Here is a 22,802-nt window from a genome sequence, read left to right as displayed (position 1 = left end):
ACCAGGAGGTGTCTTTCCAGGGACAGTGAGTGAGTCTTTCTCATCCAGAGGAGAAGCCACTCTCGAAGGTTCTTTGCTCACTGCAGGAGATTTATCGTGAAGGGTTGATTCTTTTCTCGATTTTATATCTTCATCTTTCTCTTCATGAACAGGTGAATCTGCTTTGGATTTTGGTTCAACCTTTTCTTCCGCTGGCGTGTGAGCAGGTACAGGTGATGCTTTGCCACCAGATGTCTTTCCAGAGACAGTGAGTGATTCTTTCTCATCAAGAGGAGAAGACACTCTCGAAGGTTCTTTGCTCACTGCAGGAGATTTGTCGTGAACGGTTGATTCTCTTCTCGATTTGATATCTTCATCTTTCTCTTCATGAACAGGTGATTCTGCTTTGGATTTTGGTTCAACCTTTTCTTCCGCTGGCGTGTGAGCTGGTGCGGGTAATGCTTTTCCATCAGGATATGTCTTTCCAGAGAGTGTGAGTGATTCTTTCTCATCCAGAGGAGAACCCACTCTCGAAGGTTCTTTGCTCACTGCAGGAGATTTATCGTGAACGGTTATTTCTCTTCTCGATTTGATATCTTCATCTTTCTCTTCATGAACAGGTGAATCTGCTTTGGATTTTGGTTCAACCTTTTCTTCCGCTGGCGTGTGAGCAGGTACAGGTGATGCTTTGCCACCAGATGTCTTTCCAGAGACAGTGAGTGATTCTTTCTCATCAAGAGAAGACACTCTCGAAGGTTCTTTGCTCACTGCAGGAGATTTGTCGTGAACGGCTGATTCTCTTCTCGATTTGATATCTTCATCTTTCTCTTCATGAACAGGTGATTCTGCTTTAGATTTTGGTTCAACCCTTTCTTCCGCTGGCGTGTGAGCAGGTACAGGTGATGATTTCCCACCAGGAGATGTCTTTCCAGAGACAGTGAGTGATTCTTTCTCATCAAGAGGAGAAGCCACTCTCGAAGGTTCTTTGCTCATTGCAGGAGATTTGTCGTGAACGGTTGATTCTCTTCTCGATTTGATATGTTCATCTTTCTCTTCATGAACAGGTGATTCTGCTTTGGATTTTGGTTCAATCTTTTCTTCCGCTGGCGTGTGGGCAGGTACAGGTGATGCTTTCACACCAGGAGATGTCTTTCCAGAGACAGTGAGTGATTCTTTCTCATCAAGAGGAGAAGCCACTCTCGAAGGTTCTTTGCTCACTGCAGGAGATTTATCGTGAACGGTTAATTCTCTTCTCGATTTGATATCTTCATCTTTCTCTTCATGAACAGGTGAATCTGCTTTGGATTTTGGTTCAACCTTTTCTTCCGCTGGCGTGTGAGCAGGTAAAGGTGATGCTTTGCCACCAGATGTCTTTCCAGAGACAGTGAGTGATTCTTTCTCATCCAGGGGAGAAGCCACTCTCGAAGGTTCTTTGCTCATTGCAGGAGATTTGTCGTGAACGGTTGATTCTCTTCTCGATTTGATATCTTCATCTTTCTCTTCATGAACAGGTGATTCTGCTTTGGATTTTGGTTCAACCTTTTCTTCCGCTGGCGTGTGAGCTGGTGCGGGTAATGCTTTTCCACCAGGAGATGTCTTTCCAGAGAGTGTGAGTGATTCTTTCTCATCCAGAGGAGAACCCACTCTGGAAGGTTCTTTGCTCACTGCAGGAGATTTATCGTGAACGGTTATTTCTCTTCTCGATTTGATATCTTCATCTTTCTCTTCATGAACAGGTGAATCTGCTTTGGATTTTGGTTCAACCTTTTCTTCCGCTGGCGTGTGAGCAGGTACAGGTGATGCTTTGCCACCAGATGTCTTTCCAGAGACAGTGAGTGATTCTTTCTCATCAAGAGGAGAAGACACTCTCGAAGGTTCTTTGCTCACTGCAGGAGATTTGTCGTGAACGGTTGATTCTCTTCTCGATTTGATATCTTCATCTTTCTCTTCATGAACAGGTGATTCTGCTTTGGATTTTGGTTCAACCTTTTCTTCCGCTGGCGTGTGAGCTGGTGCGGGTAATGCTTTTCCATCAGGATATGTCTTTCCAGAGAGTGTGAGTGATTCTTTCTCATCCAGAGGAGAACCCACTCTCGAAGGTTCTTTGCTCACTGCAGGAGATTTATCGTGAACGGTTATTTCTCTTCTCGATTTGATATCTTCATCTTTCTCTTCATGAACAGGTGAATCTGCTTTGGATTTTGGTTCAACCTTTTCTTCCGCTGGCGTGTGAGCAGGTACAGGTGATGCTTTGCCACCAGATGTCTTTCCAGAGACAGTGAGTGATTCTTTCTCATCAAGAGGAGAAGACACTCTCGAAGGTTCTTTGCTCACTGCAGGAGATTTGTCGTGAACGGTTGATTCTCTTCTCGATTTGATATCTTCATCTTTCTCTTCATGAACAGGTGATTCTGCTTTAGATTTTGGTTCAACCCTTTCTTCCGCTGGCGTGTGAGCAGGTACAGGTGATGATTTCTCACCAGGAGATGTCTTTCCAGAGACAGTGAGTGATTCTTTCTCATCAAGAGGAGAAGCCACTCTCGAAGGTTCTTTGCTCATTGCAGGAGATTTGTCGTGAACGGTTGATTCTCTTCTCGATTTGATATGTTCATCTTTCTCTTCATGAACAGGTGATTCTGCTTTGGATTTTGGTTCAATCTTTTCTTCCGCTGGCGTGTGGGCAGGTACAGGTGATGCTTTCACACCAGGAGATGTCTTTCCAGAGACAGTGAGTGATTCTTTCTCATCAAGAGGAGAAGCCACTCTCGAAGGTTCTTTGCTCACTGCAGGAGATTTATCGTGAACGGTTAATTCTCTTCTCGATTTGATATCTTCATCTTTCTCTTCATGAACAGGTGAATCTGCTTTGGATTTTGGTTCAACCTTTTCTTCCGCTGGCGTGTGAGCAGGTAAAGGTGATGCTTTGCCACCAGATGTCTTTCCAGAGACAGTGAGTGATTCTTTCTCATCCAGGGGAGAAGCCACTCTCGAAGGTTCTTTGCTCATTGCAGGAGATTTGTCGTGAACGGTTGATTCTCTTCTCGATTTGATATCTTCATCTTTCTCTTCATGAACAGGTGATTCTGCTTTGGATTTTGGTTCAACCTTTTCTTCCGCTGGCGTGTGAGCTGGTGCGGGTAATGCTTTTCCACCAGGAGATATCTTTCCAGAGAGTGTGAGTGATTCTTTCTCATCCAGAGGAGAACCCACTCTGGAAGGTTCTTTGCTCACTGCAGGAGATTTATCGTGAACGGTTATTTCTCTTCTCGATTTGATATCTTCATCTTTCTCTTCATGAACAGGTGAATCTGCTTTGGATTTTGGTTCAACCTTTTCTTCCGCTGGCGTGTGAGCAGGTACAGGTGATGCTTTGCCACCAGATGTCTTTCCAGAGACAGTGAGTGATTCTTTCTCATCAAGAGGAGAAGCCACTCTCGAAGGTTCTTTGCTCACTGCAGGAGATTTGTCGTGAACGGTTGATTCTCTTCTCGATTTGATATCTTCATCTTTCTCTTCATGAACAGGTGATTCTGCTTTAGATTTTGGTTCAACCCTTTCTTCCGCTGGCGTGTGAGCAGGTACAGGTGATGATTTCCCACCAGGAGATGTCTTTCCAGAGACAGTGAGTGATTCTTTCTCATCAAGAGGAGAAGCCACTCTCGAAGGTTCTTTGCTCATTGCAGGAGATTTGTCGTGAACGGTTGATTCTCTTCTCGATTTGATATCTTCATCTTTCTCTTCATGAACAGGTGATTCTGCTTTGGATTTTGGTTCAACCTTTTCTTCCGCTGGCGTGTGAGCTGGTGCGGGTAATGCTTTTCCACCAGGAGATATCTTTCCAGAGAGTGTGAGTGATTCTTTCTCATCCAGAGGAGAACCCACTCTGGAAGGTTCTTTGCTCACTGCAGGAGATTTATCGTGAACGGTTATTTCTCTTCTCGATTTGATATCTTCATCTTTCTCTTCATGAACAGGTGAATCTGCTTTGGATTTTGGTTCAACCTTTTCTTCCGCTGGCGTGTGAGCAGGTACAGGTGATGCTTTGCCACCAGATGTCTTTCCAGAGACAGTGAGTGATTCTTTCTCATCAAGAGGAGAAGCCACTCTCGAAGGTTCTTTGCTCACTGCAGGAGATTTGTCGTGAACGGTTGATTCTCTTCTAGATTTGATATCTTCATCTTTCTCTTCATGAACAGGTGATTCTGCTTTGGATTTTGGTTCAACCTTTTCTTCCCCTGTCATGTGAGCAGGTACAGGTGATGCTTTCACACCAGGAGATGTCTTTCCAGAGGCAGTGAGTGATTCTTTCTCATCAAGAGGAGAAGCCACTCTCGAAGGTTCTTTGCTCATTGCAGGAGATTTGTCGTGAACGGTTGATTCTCTTCTAGATTTGATATCTTCATCTTTCTCTTCATGAACAGGTGATTCTGCTTTGGATTTTGGTTCAACCTTTTCATCCCCTGTCGTGTGAGCAGGTACAGGTGATGATTTCACACCAGGAGATGTCTTTCCAGAGGCAGTGAGTGATTCTTTCTCATCGAGAGGAGAAGCCACTCTCGAAGGTTCTTTGCTCACTACAGGAGATTTGTCGTGAACGGTTGATTCTCTTCTCGATTTGATATCTTCATCTTTCTCTTCATGAACAGGTGATTCTGCTTTAGATTTTGGTTCAACCTTTTCTTCCGATGGCGTGTGAGCAGGTACAGGTGATGATTTCACACCAGGAGATGTCTTTCCAGAGACAGTGAGTGATTCTTTCTCATCAAGAGGAGAAGCCACTCTTGAAGGTTCTTTGCTCACTGCAGGAGATTTATCGTGTACGGTTAATTCTCTTCTAGATTTGATATCTACATCTTTCTCTTCATGAACAGGTGAATCTGCTTTGGATTTTGGTTCAACCTTTTCTTCCGCTGGCGTGTGAGCAGGTACAGGTGATGCTTTGCCACCGGGAGATGTCTTTCCAGAGACAGTGAGCGATTCTTTCTCATCCAGAGGAGAAGCCACTCTCGAAGGTTCTTTGCTCACTGCAGGAGATTTATCGTGAACAGTTGATTCTCTTCTCGATTTGATATCTTCATCTTTCTCTTCATGAACAGGTGATTCTGCTTTGGATTTTGGTTCAACCTTTTCTTCCGCCGACGTGTGGGCAGGTACAGGTGATGCTTTGCCACCGGGAGATGTCTTTCCAGAGACAGTGAGTGATTCTTTCTCATCAAGAGGAGAAGCCACTTTCGAAGGTTCTTTGCTAACTGCAGGAGATTTATCGTGAACGGTTGATTCTCTTCTCGATTTTATATCTTCATCTTTCTCTTCATGAACAGGTGATTCTGCTTTGGATTTTGGTTCAACCTTTTCTTCCGCCAACGTGTGGGCAGGTACAGGTGATGCTTTTTCACCAGGAGATGTCTTTCCAGAGACAGTGAGTGATTCTTTCTCATCAAGAGGAGAAGCCACTCTTGAAGGTCCTTTGCTCACAGCAGGAGATTTTTCATGTACAACTGATTCTCTTCTAGATTTGACATCTGCGTCTTTTTTTTCATGAACAGGTGATTCTACTTTAGATTTAGGTTCACCTTTTTCTTCCGCCGGCGTTTGTGCAGGTAAAGGTGATGCTTTGCCAGCAGGAGAAGTCTTTCCAGAGACAGTGAGTGATTCTTTCTCATCAACAGGAGAAGCCACCCTTGAAGGTTCTTTGCTCACTGCAGGAGATTTATCGTGAACAGTTGATTCTCTTCTCGATTTGATATCTTCATTTTTCTCTTCATGAACAGGTGATTCTGCTTTGGATTTTGGTTCAACCTTTTCTTCCGCTGGCGTGTGAGCTGGTGCGGGTAATGCTTTTCCACCAGGAGATGTCTTTCCAGAGACAGTGACTGATTCTTTCTCATCAACAGGAGAAGCCACCCTTGAAGGTTCTTTGCTCACTGCAGGAGATTTGTCGTGAACGGTTGATTCTCTTCTCGATTTTTTATCTTCATCTTTCTTTTCATGAACAGGTGATTCTGCTTTGGATTTTGGTTCAATCTTTTCTTCCGCTGGCGTGTGAGTAGGTACGGGTGATGCTTTCCCACCAGGAGATGTCTTTCCAGAGACAGTGAGTGATTCTTTCTCATCAACAGGAGAAGTCACTCTTGAAGGTTCTTTGCTAATTGCAGGAGATTTTTCATGTACTGCTGATTCTCTTCTAGATTTGACATCTGCGTCTTTTTCTTCGTGAACAGGTGATTCTGCTTTGGATTTTGGTTCATCCTTTTCTTCCGCTGGCGTGTGAGCAGGTACGGGTGATGCTTTTCTACCAGGAGATGTCTTTCCAGAGACAATGAGTGATTCTTTCACATCAACGGGAGTAGCCCCTCTCGAAGGTTCTTTGCTCACTGCAGGAGATTTGTCATGAACGGTTGATTCTCTTCTCGATTTCATATCTTCATCTTTCTCTTCATGAACAGGTGATTCTGCTTTGGATTTTGGTTCAACCTTTTCTTCCGCTGGCGTGTGAGCAGGTACGGGTGATGCTTTTCCACCAGGAGATGTCTTTCCAGAGACAGTGAGTGATTCTTTCTCATCAACAGGAGAAGCCACTCTTGAAGGTTCTTTGCTAATTGCAGGAGATTTTTCATGTACTGCTGATTCTCTTCTAGATTTGACATCTGCGTCTTTTTCTTCGTAAACAGGTGATTCTGCTTTGGATTTTGGTTCAACCTTTTCTTCCGTTGGCGTGTGAGCTGGTACGGGTGATGCTTTACCACCAGGAGATGTCTTTCCAGAGACAATGAGTGATTCTTTCTCATCAACAGGTGTAGCCCCTCTCGAAGGTTCTTTGCTCACCGCAGGAGATTTGTCATGAACGGTTGATTCTCTTCTCGATTTTATATCTTCATCTTTGTCTTCATGAACAGGTGATTCTGCCTCGGATTTTGGTTCAACCTTTTCTTCCGCTGGCGTGTGAGCAGGTATATGTGATGTCTTTCCAGAGACAGTGAGTGATTCTTTCTCATCAACAGGAGAAGCCACTCTTGAAGGTTCTTTGCTCACTGCAGGAGATTTGTCGTGAACGGTTGATTCTCTTCTCGATTTGATATCTTCATATTTCTCTTCATGAACAGGTGATTCTGCTTTGGATTTTGGTTCAACCTTTTCTTCCGCTGGAGCTGGTACGGGTGATGCTTTACCACCAGGAGATGTCTTTCCAGAGACAATGAGTGATTCTTTCTCATCAACAGGTGTAGCCCCTCTTGAAGGTTCTTTGCTCACTGCAGAAGATTTGTCATGAACGGTTGATTCTCTTCTCGATTTTATATCTTCATCTTTGTCTTCATGAACAGGTGATTCTGCCTCGGATTTTGGTTCAACCTTTTCTCTCGCTGGCGTGTGAGCAGGTACTGGTGATGCTTTGCCACTAGGAGATGTCTTTCCAGAGACAGTGAGTGATTCTTTCTCATCAAGAGGAGAAGCCACTCTTGAAGGTCCTTTGCTCACTGCAGGAGATATATCATGTACTGCTGATTCTCTTCTCGATTTGATATCTTCATCTTTCTCTTCATGAACAGGTGATTCTGCTTTGGATTTTGGTTCATCCTTCTCTTCCGCTGGCGTGTGAGCAGGTACGGGTGATGCTTTTCTACCAGGAGATGTCTTTCCAGAGATAATGAGTGATTCTTTCACATCAACGGGAGTAGCCTTTCTCGAAGGTTCTTTGCTCACTGCAGGAGATTTGTCATGAACGGTTGATTCTCTTCTCGATTTCATATCTTCATCTTTCTCTTCATGAACAGGTGATTCTGCTTTGGATTTTGGTTCAACCTTTTCTTCCGCTGGCGTGTGAGCAGGTACGGGTGATGCTTTTCCACCAGGAGATGTCTTTCCAGAGACAGTGAGTGATTCTTTCTCATCAACAGAAGAAGCCACTCTTGAAGGTTCTTTGCTAATTGCAGGAGATTTTTCATGTACTGCTGATTCTCTTCTAGATTTGACATCTGCGTCTTTTTCTTCGTAAACAGGTGATTCTGCTTTGGATTTTGGTTCAACCTTTTCTTCCGTTGGCGTGTGAGCTGGTACGGGTGATGCTTTACCACCAGGAGATGTCTTTCCAGAGACAATGAGTGATTCTTTCTCATCAACAGGTGTAGCCCCTCTCGAAGGTTCTTTGCTCACTGCAGGAGATTTGTCATGAACGGTTGATTCTCTTCTCGATTTCATATCTTCATCTTTCTCTTCATGAACAGGTGATTCTGCTTTGGATTTTAGTTCAACCTTTTCTTCCGCTGGCGTGTGAGCAGGTACTGGTGATGCTTTGCCACTAGGAGATGTCTTTCCAGAGACAGTGAGTGATTCTTTCTCATCAAGAGGAGAAGCCACTCTTGAAGGTTCTTTGGTAACTGCAGGAGATTTATCATGTACTGCTGATTCTCTTCTAGATTTGACATCTGCGTCTTTTTCTTCGTAAACAGGTGATTCTGCTTTGGATTTTGGTTCAACCTTTTCTTCCGTTGGCGTGTGAGCTGGTACGGGTGATGCTTTACCACCAGGAGATGTCTTTCCAGAGACAATGAGTGATTCTTTCTCATCAACAGGTGTAGCCCCTCTCGAAGGTTCTTTGCTCACTGCAGGAGATTTTTCATGAACGGTTGATTCTCTTCTCGATTTTATATCTTCATCTTTGTCTTCATGAACAGGTGATTCTGCCTCGGATTTTGGTTCAACCTTTTCTTCCGCTGGCGTGTGAGCAGGTACTGGTGATGCTTTGCCACTAGGAGATGTCTTTCCAGAGACAGTGAGTGATTCTTTCTCATCAAGAGGAGAAGCCACTCTTGAAGGTTCTTTGGTAACTGCAGGAGATTTATCATGTACTGCTGATTCTCTTCTCGATTTGATATCGTCATCTTTCTCTTCATGAACAGGTGATTCTGCTTTGGATTTTGGTTCAACCTTTTCTTCCGCTGGTGTGTGAGCAGGTACGGGTGATGCTTTACCACCAGGAGATGTCTTTCCAGAGACAGTGAGTGATTCTTTCGCATTAAGAGGAGAAGCCACTCTTGAAGGTCCTTTGCTCACTGCAGGAGATTTGTCACGAACGGTTGATTCTCTTATTGATTTAATATCTTCATCTTTCTCTTCATGAACAGGTGATTCTGCTTTGGATTTTGGTTCACCTTTTTCTTCCGCCGGCGTTTGTGCAGGTACAGGTGATGCTTTGCCACCAGGGGAAGTCTTTCCAGAGACATTGAGTGATTCTTTCTCATCAACAGGTGAAGCCCCTCTCGAAGGTTCTTTGCTCACTGCAGGAGATTTATCGTGAACGGTTGATTCTCTTCTTGATGTCACATCCTCCCCCTTTTCTTCATGAACAGGTGATTCTGCTATGGATTTAGGTTCACCTCTGTCTCCCGCTGGCATGTGAGCAGGCACAGGTGATGCTTTACCAACAGGTGAAGTCTTTCCAGAGACAGTCAGTATTTCTTTGTCATCAACAGGAGAATCTCCTCTTGAGGGGTCTTTGGTTGTGGTGAATGATTTGTCGTTTTCATTGGATATTTTAGGTTTATATTCCTTTACTTCTTCAGTGGATGTTAGAGACACAGTGATTTTTTCAGGAATGGGTGAAGCATCTTTAAATGGCTCTTTGATTTCAGTTTGTAATCTCTCATGCGTCACGAATGATTCCGTTTTTGTTTTAATATTTTCACATTCTTCATGTTGTGTGTGTGAGTCTAGTTTAAATGTATGGTCCCCAATTTCTTCAGTTAAAGCATGTGAAGTTATCGATAATATCTTACTGCTAGGTGAAGTTTTGCCTGAAACTGGTAAAACTTCTTTTTCGCTGATGGGAGAAGGGACCCTTGACGGTTCTTTCGATACTGCGGGAGATTTTTCATCCAAAACTTCATCTTTTTTATCATGGACAGGTGATTGTGCCTTAGATTTAGGTTCAACCTTTTCTTCTGCTGGCGAGTGAGCAGGTACCGGTGATGCTTTGCCACCAGGAGAAGTTTTTCCAGAGACAGTCACTGATTCTTTTACATCAACAGGAGAAGCCCCGCTCGAGGGTTCTTTGCTTGTGGTGAACGATTTGTCGTTATCTTTGTCTGGTTTAGGTATATATTCCTTTACTTGTTCAGCAGGTATCATGGACACCGTAATTTTTTCATGAGCAGGTGAAGCAATTTTCAACGGTTCTTTGATTTCGGCTTGTGATCTCTCATGCGTCACGAATGATTCTGTTTTTGTTTTAATATTTTCACATTCTTCATTTTGTGTGTGTGATTCTAGTTTAAATATATTCTCCCCTATTTCAGTTAAAGCATGAGAAGTTTTTCCTGAAACCGGTAAAACTTCTTTTTCGCTGACAGGAGACGCTACTCTTGAGGGTTCCTTGCTTACTGCTGGAGATTTTTCAAGATCCGCAGCCGATTCTCTTCTAGATTTAACATCTTTTTCTTCGTGCACAGGGAATTCTGTCTTTGATTTTGGTTCATCCTTGTCTGTAAATGCATGTAGAAGAACAGGTGATACCTTCTCGCCAGGAGAAGCTTTGCATGAAACTGGTATAGCTTCCTTCTCGCTGATAGGAGAGGTCACTCTCGAAGGTTCTTTGCTTACGGCTGGAGATTTTTCAGGATGCACAGGAGATTCCGCCTTCGATTTTGATTCATCCTTGTCTGAAGGTGCATGTGGAGAAATAGGTGATACCTTATCTTTACGATAAGTTTTGGCTGAAACCGGTAATACTTCTTTTTCGCTGACAGGAGATGCTACTCTTGAGGATTCTTTGCTTACGGCAGGAGATTTTTCATGATCTACGGCCGACTCTCTTCTAGATTTGACTTCCTTTTCTTCATGCACAGGGGATTCTGCCTTTGATTTTGGTTCATCCTTGTCTGTAAGTGCATGTGCAGGAACAGGTGATACCTTATCGCCAGGAGAAGTTTTGCCTGAAACCGATGTAACTTCCTTCTCGCTGACAGGAGAGGTCACTCTTGATGGTTCTTTGCTTACGGCAGGAGATTTTTCATGATGCACAGGGGATTCCGCCTTCGATTTTGATTGTTCCTTGTCTGTAAGTGCATGCACAGGAACAGGTAAAACCTTCTCACCAGGAGAAGCTTTGCCTGAAACTGGTATAACTTCCTTCTCGCTGACAGGAGAGGTCACTCTTGAAGGTTCTTTGCTTACGGCAGGAGATTTTTCATGATCCGCAGCCGATTCCCTTCTAGATTTAACATCTTTTTCTTCGTGCACAGGGGATTCTGTCTTTGATTTTGGTTCATCCTTGTCTGTAAGTGCATGTGCAGGAACATGTGATACCTTATCGCCAGGAGAAGCTTTGCCTGAAACTGGTAAAACTTCCTTATCGCTGACAGGAGAGGTCACTCTTGAAGGTTCTTTGCTTACGGCAGGAGATTTTTCATGATCCGCAGCCGATTCTCTTCTAGATTTAACATCTTTTTCTTCGTGCACAGGGGATTCTGTCTTTGATTTTGGTTCATCCTCGTCTGTAAGTGCATGCACAGGAACAGGTGAAACTTTCTCGCCAGGAGAAGCTTTGCCTGAAACTGGTATAACTTCCTTCTCACTGACAGGAGAGGTCACTCTTGAAGGTTCTTTGCTTACGGCAGGAGATTTTTCATGATCCGCAGCCGATTCTCTTCTAGATTTAACATCTTTTTCCTCGTGCACAGGGGATTCTGTCTTTGATTTTGGTTCACCCTTGCCTGTAAGTGCATGTACAGGAACAGTTGATACTTTCTCGCCAGGAGAAGCTTTGCCTGAAACTGGTAAAACTTCCTTCTCGCTGACAGGAGAGGTCACTCTTGAAGGTTCTTTGCTTACGGCAGGAGATTTTTCATGATCCGCAGCCGATTCTCTTCTAGATTTAACATCTTTTTCTTCGTGCACAGGGGATTCTGTCTTTGATTTTGGTTCATCCTTGTCTGAAGGTGCATGTGAAGGAACAGGTGATACCTTGTCTTCACGAGAAGTTTTGCCTGATACCGGTAATACTTCTTTTTCGCTGACAGGTGACGCTACTCTTGAAGATTCTTTGCTTACGGCAGGAGATTTTTCATGATCCACAGCCGACTCTCTTCTAGATTTAACATCTTTTTCTTTGTGCACAGGGGATTCTGTCTTTGATTTTGGTTCATCCTTGTCTGTAAGTGCATGCACAGGAACAGGTGAAACTTTCTTGCCAGGAGAAGCTTTGCCTGAAACTGGTATAACTTCCTTCTCACTGACAGGAGAGGTCACTCTTGAAGGTTCTTTGCTTACGGCAGGAGATTTTTCATGATCCGCAGCTGATTCTCTTCTAGATTTAACATCTTTTTCTTCGTGCACAGGGGATTCTGTCTTTGATTTTGGTTCATCCTTGTCTATTGATGCATGTGCAGGAACAGGTGATACCTTATCGCCAGAAGAAGCTTTGCCTGAAACTGGTAACACTTCCTTCTCGCTGACAGGAGAGGTCACTCTTGAAGGTTCTTTGCTTACGGCAGGAGATTTTTCATGATCCGCAGCCGATTCTCTTCTAGATTTAACATCTTTTTCTTCGTGCACAGGGGATTCTGTCTTTGATTTTGGTTCATCCTTGTCTATTGATGCATGTGCAGGAACAGGTGATACCTTATCGCCAGAAGAAGCTTTGCCTAAAACTGGTAAAACTTCCTTCTCGCTGACAGGAGAAGTCACTCTTGAAGGTTCTTTGCTTACGGCAGGAGATTTTTCATGATCCGCAGCCGATTCTCTTCTAGATTTAACATCTTTTTCTTCGTGCACAGGGGATTCTGTCTTTGATTTTGGTTCATCCTTGTTTGTAAGTGCATGTGCAGGAACAGGTGATACCTTATCGCCAGGAGAAGCTTTGCCTGAAACTGGTAAAACTTCCTTCTCGCTGACAGGAGAGGTCACTCTTGAAGGTTCTTTGCTTACGGCAGGAGATTTTTCAGGATGTACAGCCGACTCCTTTCTGGATTTTACATCCTTATCTTCATGTACAGGGGATTCTGCCTTTGATGTTGGTTCATTGTTGTCTGTAGGTGCATGTGTAGGAACAGGTGATACCTTATCGCCAGAAGAAGTTTTGTCTGAAACCGCTATAATTTCCTTCTCGCTGATAGGAGAAGTCACTCTTGAAGGTTCTTTGCTTACGGCAGGAGATTTTTCATGATGCACAGGAGATTCCGCCTTCGATTTTGATTCATCCTTGTCTGATGGTGCATGTGAAGGAACTGGTGATACCTTATCTTCACGAGAAGTTTTGCCTGAAACCGGTAATACTTCTTTTTCGCTGACAGGAGACGCTACTCTTGAGGATTCTTTGCTTACGGCAGGAGATGTTTCATGATCCGCAGCCGACTCTCTTCTAGATTTGACATCCTTTTCTTCATGCACAGGAGATTCTGCCTTTGATTTTGGTTCATCCTTGTCTATTGATGCATGCGCAGGAACAGGTGATACCTTATCGCCGGGAGAAGTTTTGCCTGAAACCGGTATAATTTCCTTCTCGCTGACAGGAGAGGTCACTCTTGAAGGTTCTTTGCTTACGGCAGGAGATTTTTCATGATCCACAGCTGACTCTCTTCTAGATTTGACATCCTTTTCTTCATGCACAGAGGATTCCTCCTTAGATGTTGGTTCATCCTTTTCTGAAGGTTCATGTGCAGGAACAGGTGATACCTTATCGCCAGGAGAAGTTTTGCCTGAAACCGGTATAACTTCCTTCTCGCTGACAGGAGAGGTCACTCTTGAAGGTTCTTTGCTTACGGCAGGAGATTTTTCAGGATGCACAGGCGACTCCTTTCTGGATTTTACATCCTTTTCTTCATGCACAGGCGATTCTGCCTTCGATGTTGGTTCATCTTTGTCTGTAGGTACATGTGCAAGGACAGGTGATACCTTATCGCCAGGAGAAGTTTTGCCTGAAACCGGTATAATTTCCTTCTCGCTGACAGGAGAGGTCACTCTTGAATGTTCTTTGCTTACGGCAGGTGATTTTTCAGGATGCACAGCCGACTCCTTTCTGGATTTTACATCCTTTTCTTCATGCACAGGGGATTCTGCTCTCGATTTTAATACTTTATCGCCAGGCGTAGTTTTACCTGAAACCGGTAATGTTTCTTTCTCGTCGGTAGGAGAAGCTACCCTAGACGGTTCTTTGCTTAGGGCAGGAGATTTTTTATGATCTACAGCTGATTCTCTTCTAGATTTGATATCTTTTTCTTCATGGACAGGGGATTCTGCTTTCGATTTTGGTTGCTTATCGCCTGGCGAAGTTTTGCCTGAAACCGCTAATACTTCTGTCTCGTCGATAGGAGAAGCTAATCTTGAGGGTTCTTTGCTTACAGCAGGAGATTTTTCATGGTCTACAGCCGATTCACTTCTAGATTTGACATCCTTTTCTTCATGAACAGGGGATTCTGCTTTAGACTTTGATACATTATCGCCAGGCGTAGTTTTACCTGAAACCGGTAACGTTTCTTTCTCGTCGATGGGAGAAGCTACCCGTGACGGTTCTTTGATTATGGCAGGAGATTTTTCATGATCTACAGCTGATTCTCTTCTAGATTTGATATCTTTTTTTTCATGGACAGGGAATTCTGCTTTCAATTTTGGTTGCTTATCGCCTGGCGAAGTTTTGCCTGAAACCGGTAATACTTCTTTCTCTTCGATAGGAGAAGCTACTTTTGAGGGTTCTTCACTTGCAGCAGAAGATTCTTCATGATCCGCAGCCCGTTTTCTTCTAGATTTGATATCCTTTTCATCATGGATAGTGGATTCTGCTTTCGATTTTGGTACCTTATCGACAGGCGAAGTTTTGCCTGAAACCGGTAATACTTCCTTCTCGTCGATAGGAGAAGCTAATCTTGAGGGTTCTTTGCTTACAGCAGGAGATTTTTCATGGTCTACAGCCGATTCACTTCTAGATTTGACATCCTTTTCTTCATAAACAAGGGATTCTGCTTTCGACTTTGATACGTTATCGCCAGGCGTAGTTTTACCTGAAACCGGTAACGTTTCTTTCTCGTCGATGGGAGAAGCTACCCGTGACGGTTCTTTGCTTATGGCAGGAGATTTTTCATGATCTACAGCTGATTCTCTTTTAGATTTGATATCTTTTTCTTCATGGACAGGGGATTCTGCTTTCGATTTTGATACCTTATCGCCAGGCGTAGTTCTACCTGAAACCGGTAATGTTTCTTTCTCGTCGATGGGAGTAGCTACTCTTGAGGGCTCTTTGCTTATGGCGGGAGATTTTTCATGATCCGCAGCCGATTCTCTTCTAGATTTGACTTCTTTTTCTTCATGGACAGGGGATTCTGCCTTCGATTTTGATACCTTATCGCCAGGCGTAGTTCTACCTGAAACCGGTAATGTTTCTTTCTCGTCGATGGGAGAAGCTACTCTTGAGGGCTCTTTGCTTACGGCAGAAGATTTTTCATGATCCGCAGCCGATTCTCTTCTAGATTCGACTTCTTTTTCTTCATGGACAGGGGATTCTGCCTTCGATTTTGATACCTTATCGCCAGGCGTAGTTCTACCTGAAACCGGTAATGTTTCTTTCTCGTCGATAGGAGAAGCTACTCTTGAGGGCTCGTTGCTTACGGCAGGAGATTTTTCATGACCCGCAGCCGATTCTCTTCTAGATTTGACTTCTTTTTCTTCATGGACAGGGGATTCTGCCTTCGATTTTGATACCTTATCGCCAGGCGTAGTTCTACCTGAAACCAGTAATGTTTCCTTCTCGTCGATGGGAGAAGCTACTCTTGAGGGCTCTTTGCTTATGGTGGGAGATTTTTCATGATCCGCAGCCGATTCTCTTCTAGATTTGACTTCTTTTTCTTCATGGACAGGGGATTCTCCCTTCGATTTTGATACCTTATCGCCAGGCGTAGTTCTACCTGAAACCGGTAATGTTTCTTTCTCGTCCATAGGAGAAGCTACTCTTGAGGGCTCTTTGCTTATGGCATGAGATTTTTCATGGTCTACAGCTGATTCTCTTCTAGATTTGACATCCTTTTCTTCGTGAACAGGGGATTCTGCTTTCGATTTTGATACCTTATCGCCAGGCGTAGTTCTACCTGAAACCGGTAATGTTTCTTTTTCGTCGATGGGAGTAGCAACTCTTGAGGTCTCTTTGCTTATGGCGGGAGATTGTTCATGATCCGCAGCCGATTTTCTTCTAGATTTTACTTCTTTTTCTTCATGGACAGGGGATTCTGCCTTCGATTTTGATACCTTATCGCCAGGCGTAGTTCTACCTGAAACCGGTAATGTTTCTTTCTCGTCGGTGGGAGAAGCTACTCTTGAGGGCTCTTTGCTTATGGCAGGAAATTTTTCATGGTCTACAGCCGATTCTCTTCTAGATTTGACATCCTTTTGTTCATGGACAGGAGATTCTTCTTTCGATTTTGATACCTTATCGCCAGGTGTAGTTCTACCTGAAACCGGTAATGTTTCTTTCTCGTCGATAGGAGAAGCTACTCTTGAGGGCTCTTTGCTTATGGCAGGAGATTTTTCATGGTCTACAGCCGATTCTCTTCTAGATTTGACATCCTTTTCTTCATGAACAGGGGATTCTGCTTTCGATTTTGATACCTTATCGCCAGGCGTAGTTCTACCTGAAACCGGTAATGTTTCTTTCTCGTCGATAGGAGAAGCTACTCTTGAGGGCTCTTTGCTTATGGCAGGAGATTTTTCATGGTCTACAGCCGATTCTCTTCTAGATTTGACATCCTTTTCTTCATGAACAGGGGATTCTGCTTTCGATTTTGATACCTTATCGCCAGGCGTAGTTCTACCTGAAACCGGTAATGTTTCTTTCTCGTCGATAGGAGAAGCTACTCTTGAGGGCTCTTTGCTTATGGCAGGAGATTTTTCATGGTCTACAGCCGATTCACTTCTAGATTTGACATCCTTTTCTTCATGAACAGGGGATTCTGCTTTCGATTTTGATACCTTATCGCCAGGCGTAGTTCTACCTGAAACCGGTAATGTTTCTTTCTCGTCGATAGGAGAAGCTACTCTTGAGGGCTCTTTGCTTATGGCAGGAGATTTCTCATGGTCTACAGCCGATTCTCTTCTAGATTTGACATCCTTTTCTTCATGGACAGGGGATTCTGCTTTCGATTTTGATACCTTATCGCCAGGCGTAGTTCTACCTGAAACCGGTAATGTTTCTTTCTCGTCGATAGGAGAAGCTACTCTTGAGGGCTCTTTGCTTATGGCAGGAGATTTTTCATGGTCTAGAGCCGATTCTCTTCTAGATTTGACTTCTTTTTCTTCATGGACAGGGGATTCTGCCTTCGATTTTGATACCTTATCGCCAGGCGTAGTTCCACCTGAAACCGGTAATGTTTCTTTCTCGTCGGTGGGAGAAGCTACTCTTGAGGGCTCTTTGCTTATGGCAGGAAATTTTTCATGGTCTACAGCCGATTCTCTTCTAGATTTGACATCCTTTTCTTCATGAACAGGGGATTCTGCTTTCGATTTTGATACCTTATCGCCAGGTGTAGTTCTACCTGAAACCGGTAATGTTTCTTTCTCGTCGATAGGAGAAGCTACTCTTGAGGGCTCTTTGCTTATGGCAGGAGATTTCTCATGGTCTACAGCCGATTCTCTTCTAGATTTGACATCCTTTTCTTCATGGACAGGGGATTCTGCCTTCGATTTTGATACCTTATCGCCAGGCGTAGTTCTACCTGAAACCGGTAATGTTTCTTTCTCGTCGGTGGGAGAAGCTACTCTTGAGGGCTCTTTGCTTATGGCAGGAAATTTTTCATGGTCTACAGCCGATTCTCTTCTAGATTTGACATCCTTTTCTTCATGGACAGGGGATTCTGCCTTCGATTTTGATACCTTATCGCCAGGCGTAGTTCTACCTGAAACCGGTAATGTTTCTTTCTCGTCGGTGGGAGAAGCTACTCTTGAGGGCTCTTTGCTTATGGCAGGAAATTTTTCATGGTCTACAGCCGATTCTCTTCTAGATTTGACATCCTTTTCTTCATGAACAGGGGATTCTGCTTTCGATTTTGATACCTTATCGCCAGGTGTAGTTCTACCTGAAACCGGTAATGTTTCTTTCTCGTCGATAGGAGAAGCTACTCTTGAGGGCTCTTTGCTTATGGCAGGAGATTTCTCATGGTCTACAGCCGATTCTCTTCTAGATTTGACATCCTTTTCTTCATGGACAGGGGATTCTGCCTTCGATTTTGATACCTTATCGCCAGGCGTAGTTCTACCTGAAACCGGTAATGTTTCTTTCTCGTCGATGGGAGAAGCTACTCTTGAGGGCTCTTTGCTTACGGCAGGAGATTTTTCATGATCCGCAGCCGATTCTCTTCTAGATTTGACTTCTTTTTCTTCATGGACAGGGGATTCTGCCTTCGATTTTGGTACCTTATCCCCTGGTGAAGTTTTACCTGAAACGGGTAATACATCTTTCTCGTCAGTAGGAGAAGCTACTCTCGACGGTTCTTTACTTACGGCCGGAGATTTTTCATCATCCGCGGCCGATTCTCTTCTAGATTTGACATCTTTTTCATCATTTACAGGGGATTCTGCCGTCGATTTTGGGTCCTTACCGTCAGGAGAACTTTTACCTGAAACGGATAATACTTCTTTCTTGTCGATAGGAGAAGCTACTCTTGATGGTTCTTTGCTTTCAGCAGGAGATTTTTCTAGATCTATATCTGATTCTCTTCTAGATTTGGCATTTTTTTCTTCATGCACAGATGATTCTGTTTTCGATGTCATGCCTGTGGAAGATATAGCTGACTCTTTTTTTGTAATTTCTGTACTAATTTTTTTTTCTGTGGAAGTCTTCGATTCTGCTGCTGAAATTTCATCAGCAATAGAACTCTTTGTAACTATTTCTGTTGATTTAATGTCATGAATCGTTTTTTCTATTGATTCTATAGTTGATGATGTGATTGTTTCAGACTGAGATTCGGTGTGACTAATCTTTTCTTCAATACTCGTCGTGACACCCTTGATTGATGATTTTATTATTTCATTATCAATAATATCATCATCTACAACATGTATGTCTTGTTCTTGATTGGATTCAGTAGAGAATTTGATACTGCCCTTAGGACATATCTCGATTTCTTGACCGCCGTCTTCACTACTGGCGGTAACAAGCATTCTTTGTACTGTTACTGGAGTTTGTATACCAATAACATTCTCAGCTTGTAAAAGTTTATCTTCACACATATCAACATCCTTCTCTTCATCAATATGAGTCTCGATTTCCTTTTCTTTGGTGGATGGCTGCCCCGTTTCTGTAAGCGAGCAAGGGCTTGTTTTTCCCGACAATATCTTAGGCATAATTTCTTCCAAACTTTTGTCCGACTTTAATACTATAGCTACATTAGCTACAATCTTTTCTACGTCTACTTCTGATCGACTTAAAATCTTATGCGCATCTATAATTTCTTTTTTGTCGTGTAATATTTCACTTTTTACTGTTGTTTGTGTATCAGATATCACATGGGTCGTAGAGTCTATGACTGTGGAAGAAGTTTTTACAGTTTCTTTAACTTCAGATAGCTTTGTTTCGACATCATCTATAAGATCTTTTTCTAGTGATCCATGATCGCTTATTTCTTTATCTTCGATATCTTCTGGAATAGAAGTTATTTTATCAGATTTAGAATGGAAGTCATCATATTGCAAGTCTTCTTTTATCGGTGAATCAACGGTGGTGATGTGAGTTTCACGTAACTCCGTTGTAAATGGTTGATATTCATAACCTCTGTATTCAGTCTTTGCTACTTCCTTACTTGAAGCATGTTCTTCTGTAGATTCTGTGCGTTTTTCACTTGCCGATGTATGTCTTGCAAATGCTGGAGAATCTGGAGCTGAGCCAGGTGTCACCGTCACAACTTCTGCATGTGATGCCTGTTGCAACATTTTAACAACCAGCTCTTCTTCCACTCCCTTGTCAACGTATAGACTTGCATCATCTTCATTTTGTTCTGTTTTTGCTGCTTTATTATCTGGTGGTTTTATGTCGTTAAGGAAATCTAATTCTGGTTTTCTTCTACCCACTTGGTTGTCTGTATATTCTTCATGTTTGAAACTGACCGATGTTTTTTCATCGTGAATTCTTTGTTCCTGTTCTTCTTTTGAATAAATCGAAGTCTTCGTAATTTTTTTCTCTACAGTTTCAGACGAAACGACATGTAATGATTTTTCATCCTTTTTGGTTTCAGTATAACCATCGAATGTATTATAATCAGCTTCTTCGTGAACTGGCAAGTCCGCTACTTCATCTGGCGTTTTGACAATGTCTCTTACTGGCATGGTCTGTGTGTCAAATTGGTTGGTTCGTGTCGAAATTTGAGGGAATGGCTCCAAGGTACTAGGCGGAATCATTACATGATTCTCTTTTTCCATAGTCTCTTCCTTGACATGTTTTTCTTCGACTATCAGATCTTCTTTAATTTCATTTAAAGGTATTCGTTCATCTTCTGGTAGAGTGGGAGCAGTAGTGGTTGCTCCCGATTCGATTGTGGCGGAAAATTTTTCTTCTGGTTGTGATTCTTGCATTATATTTGGTTCAGTATATACTCTAGGTTTATCGTCTGGATCGTCTTTGCTATCTGATGTTTTCTTTTCACTACTGCCATCCGCTTTCTCTTCGCCGCTTGTAGATGTTTCTTCGACTTTATGTTCGACAATTTCTTTCGTTGACGTAACTTCATGTACGATTTCATGTGAGTCTTCTGACTGCTTATGAATAATGGAAGTAGCAGATGTTATAATACTGTCCATCTCTTCTTGAAGCTGCACTTTATGCTCAGGTGACATTATACCACTGGCAATTTTATATTTATCGTCTTGATCTACTTGAGTTTCAATAATATCTTCATCGTGCGAAGAAGTTTCCCCCTTTTCGTTTATTTCTTCTGAAACAACATAGCTCTCTTTCCTTTTCTTTTCAGACTCGTGTGAATCCCGAACATGTTTTTGTAATTCCTCTTCATTTGTATGACTACTTTCAGGTTCATTAATTGAATCCTCTGTATACTGATCAACTTCTTCTTTTTCAATTATGAGATATTCTTCTTCAAATTCTCCCTCTACGGTAGTTTCAGTCTTTGCATCATCAACCATCCTTTCATTGTCTGATTCTACGGTATATTCCACCTTTTCTTCTGTTTCACTATCTCTATTGAATACAGCTTCAATTTCTCTAACAATCTCTTGTTCTTCTCGAAGCTCATCAAGTTCTTGTTGTTTAACATCGTCAATAGATTTAGAACTATCATCGTCTACCTTCTTATCGGCGAACGAAATTATATCACTAACTTTCGAAATCGTTTCATCCTTCTTATGTTTTCTCACAACTGCTTTTTCTTGTTCACCTTTCATCGGTTTAAGCTGCTTTGTTGGACTACTAGCAGATTTAATACTTTTCACCGGAGATGACATAGACTTCGGTCGCCTCGATATGGGTTCTCTTTTTGGTTTTAATACATCTTTTTTCTCAGCCAATTTCAAAGGTTCTTTTTTCGGGGACGCTGCTTTGTATTTTGATTCTAAAACTTTTCTATTAGTCGCTTCTTTCATACTCTTTGCTGGGGTACTACCAGGGCTAGATCTTTTAAACCGATGAGCAATCTTCGGTTTGGATGTATCTTTTTCCTTCGCCGGTGGGGGAGCTGTTTTAATATCAACAATTTTTTTAGGACTCGCCGGAGGAGATTTACTGTCTATTTTTTTCTCTACTGTCTTTCTTTCTGTCGATTTAGCTGTAGTTCTAGATATACTTCTCGAACGAGCTGTGATGTTTGTTTCAACCTTAGATTTGTGTTCACTTTTCTTACGAATAATATCACTTTTCACTTTCACATCACTTTTGTCAGTGTCTTTAATTTTTAATTCGAACTGTTTAATGGCCGGGTCGTCGTCTTTCTTGGGTGTCTCTGATTTTCTTTTGTCCTTCTTATCCACAATCGATTCATTCGTCTCAGTTTTCTTAATTTTCTTATCACTTATATACCTATTATCTTTACGATTCTTTTCAGAAATTTTCTTTTCAATACTAATTTCTGATAAATTTTCAGTCTTCGTGCTTTCAGTCTTAATTTTCTTTTCCGATACAGTTTTTTGCTTCGTTTGAGACGACAGCACAACGGCCGACGTCTTGGACATAATTTTGTGTTCTAGTTTTTTGCTCTCATCACACAGTTCCTGTTCTTTTTCAGTTCTAAGTTTATTGTCAGTGATATCTTTGATGAGATCATTATCATCTAAAAGAGAATCAATATCAATTTTATTACCTATTCTAGGAAAATCACTTAAGTTTGATTCTTTATCAGTTAATCTTTGCTCAATGTGATTAGGAAGAGATTTTTCTGTTGAAATTTGTTGTTTTTCAATAACTTTATGGTCTTTTTCTATTGAAGATTTTTGGGTAGATATTTTAGTGACGGATGACTCATTTGTTGTCTTTTCCATGTGGGAATATCTCGATTGTGAGGTCTGTCGATATGTTTTTGCCGGCTGAGCTATTGGGGCGATAGATTTCGCAGTACAAGATGGATGTTTCATGAATTCCAGATGTCTAATTTTATCTAAGCCTTCAAATATTTTGTGCTGTGGTGTACTTCCGGGGAACATTATCCTTGTAATCGTATCATTCGGATTTGCCGGCTGCCATACAAGCAAGGCGCATATTGAAATCATATTTTGAACTGGAAATGTGAATTCTTTTGAATTACTCCTACTTGCAAAAAGTTTTTGATCACTAGTATGCCATTTGTGTAAAAAATCCTTTACGTATTTTGAATCTTTTGATGGATTTAAAACGTACATGTCCAGCGTGC

At 42.4% G+C, this 22,802-nt stretch overlaps 1 protein-coding gene across 1 annotated transcript in view; it reads right to left on the bottom strand.

The window, feature by feature from the left end:
* The window catches only part of futsch (microtubule-associated protein futsch), a 311,319-nt gene that overhangs the window by 6,881 nt on the left and 281,636 nt on the right, over positions 1-22,802 (bottom strand). The window contains exon 8 of the mRNA XM_085945956.1: positions 1-22,802. This exon is cut by the window's left edge and continues 5,350 nt beyond it. Coding sequence (XP_085802082.1) covers positions 1-22,802 — 22,802 coding nt within the window.

Source organism: Rhyacophila brunnea, unplaced genomic scaffold, assembly GCF_057557595.1.
Source record: "Rhyacophila brunnea isolate RB1 unplaced genomic scaffold, BYU_Rbru_1.0 scaffold_19, whole genome shotgun sequence".
In the NCBI taxonomy this organism is placed as follows: Eukaryota; Metazoa; Arthropoda; class Insecta; order Trichoptera; family Rhyacophilidae; genus Rhyacophila; species Rhyacophila brunnea.
Note: the sequence above shows the minus strand (reverse complement) of the source record. Positions and strands in the feature narration are given on the sequence as shown.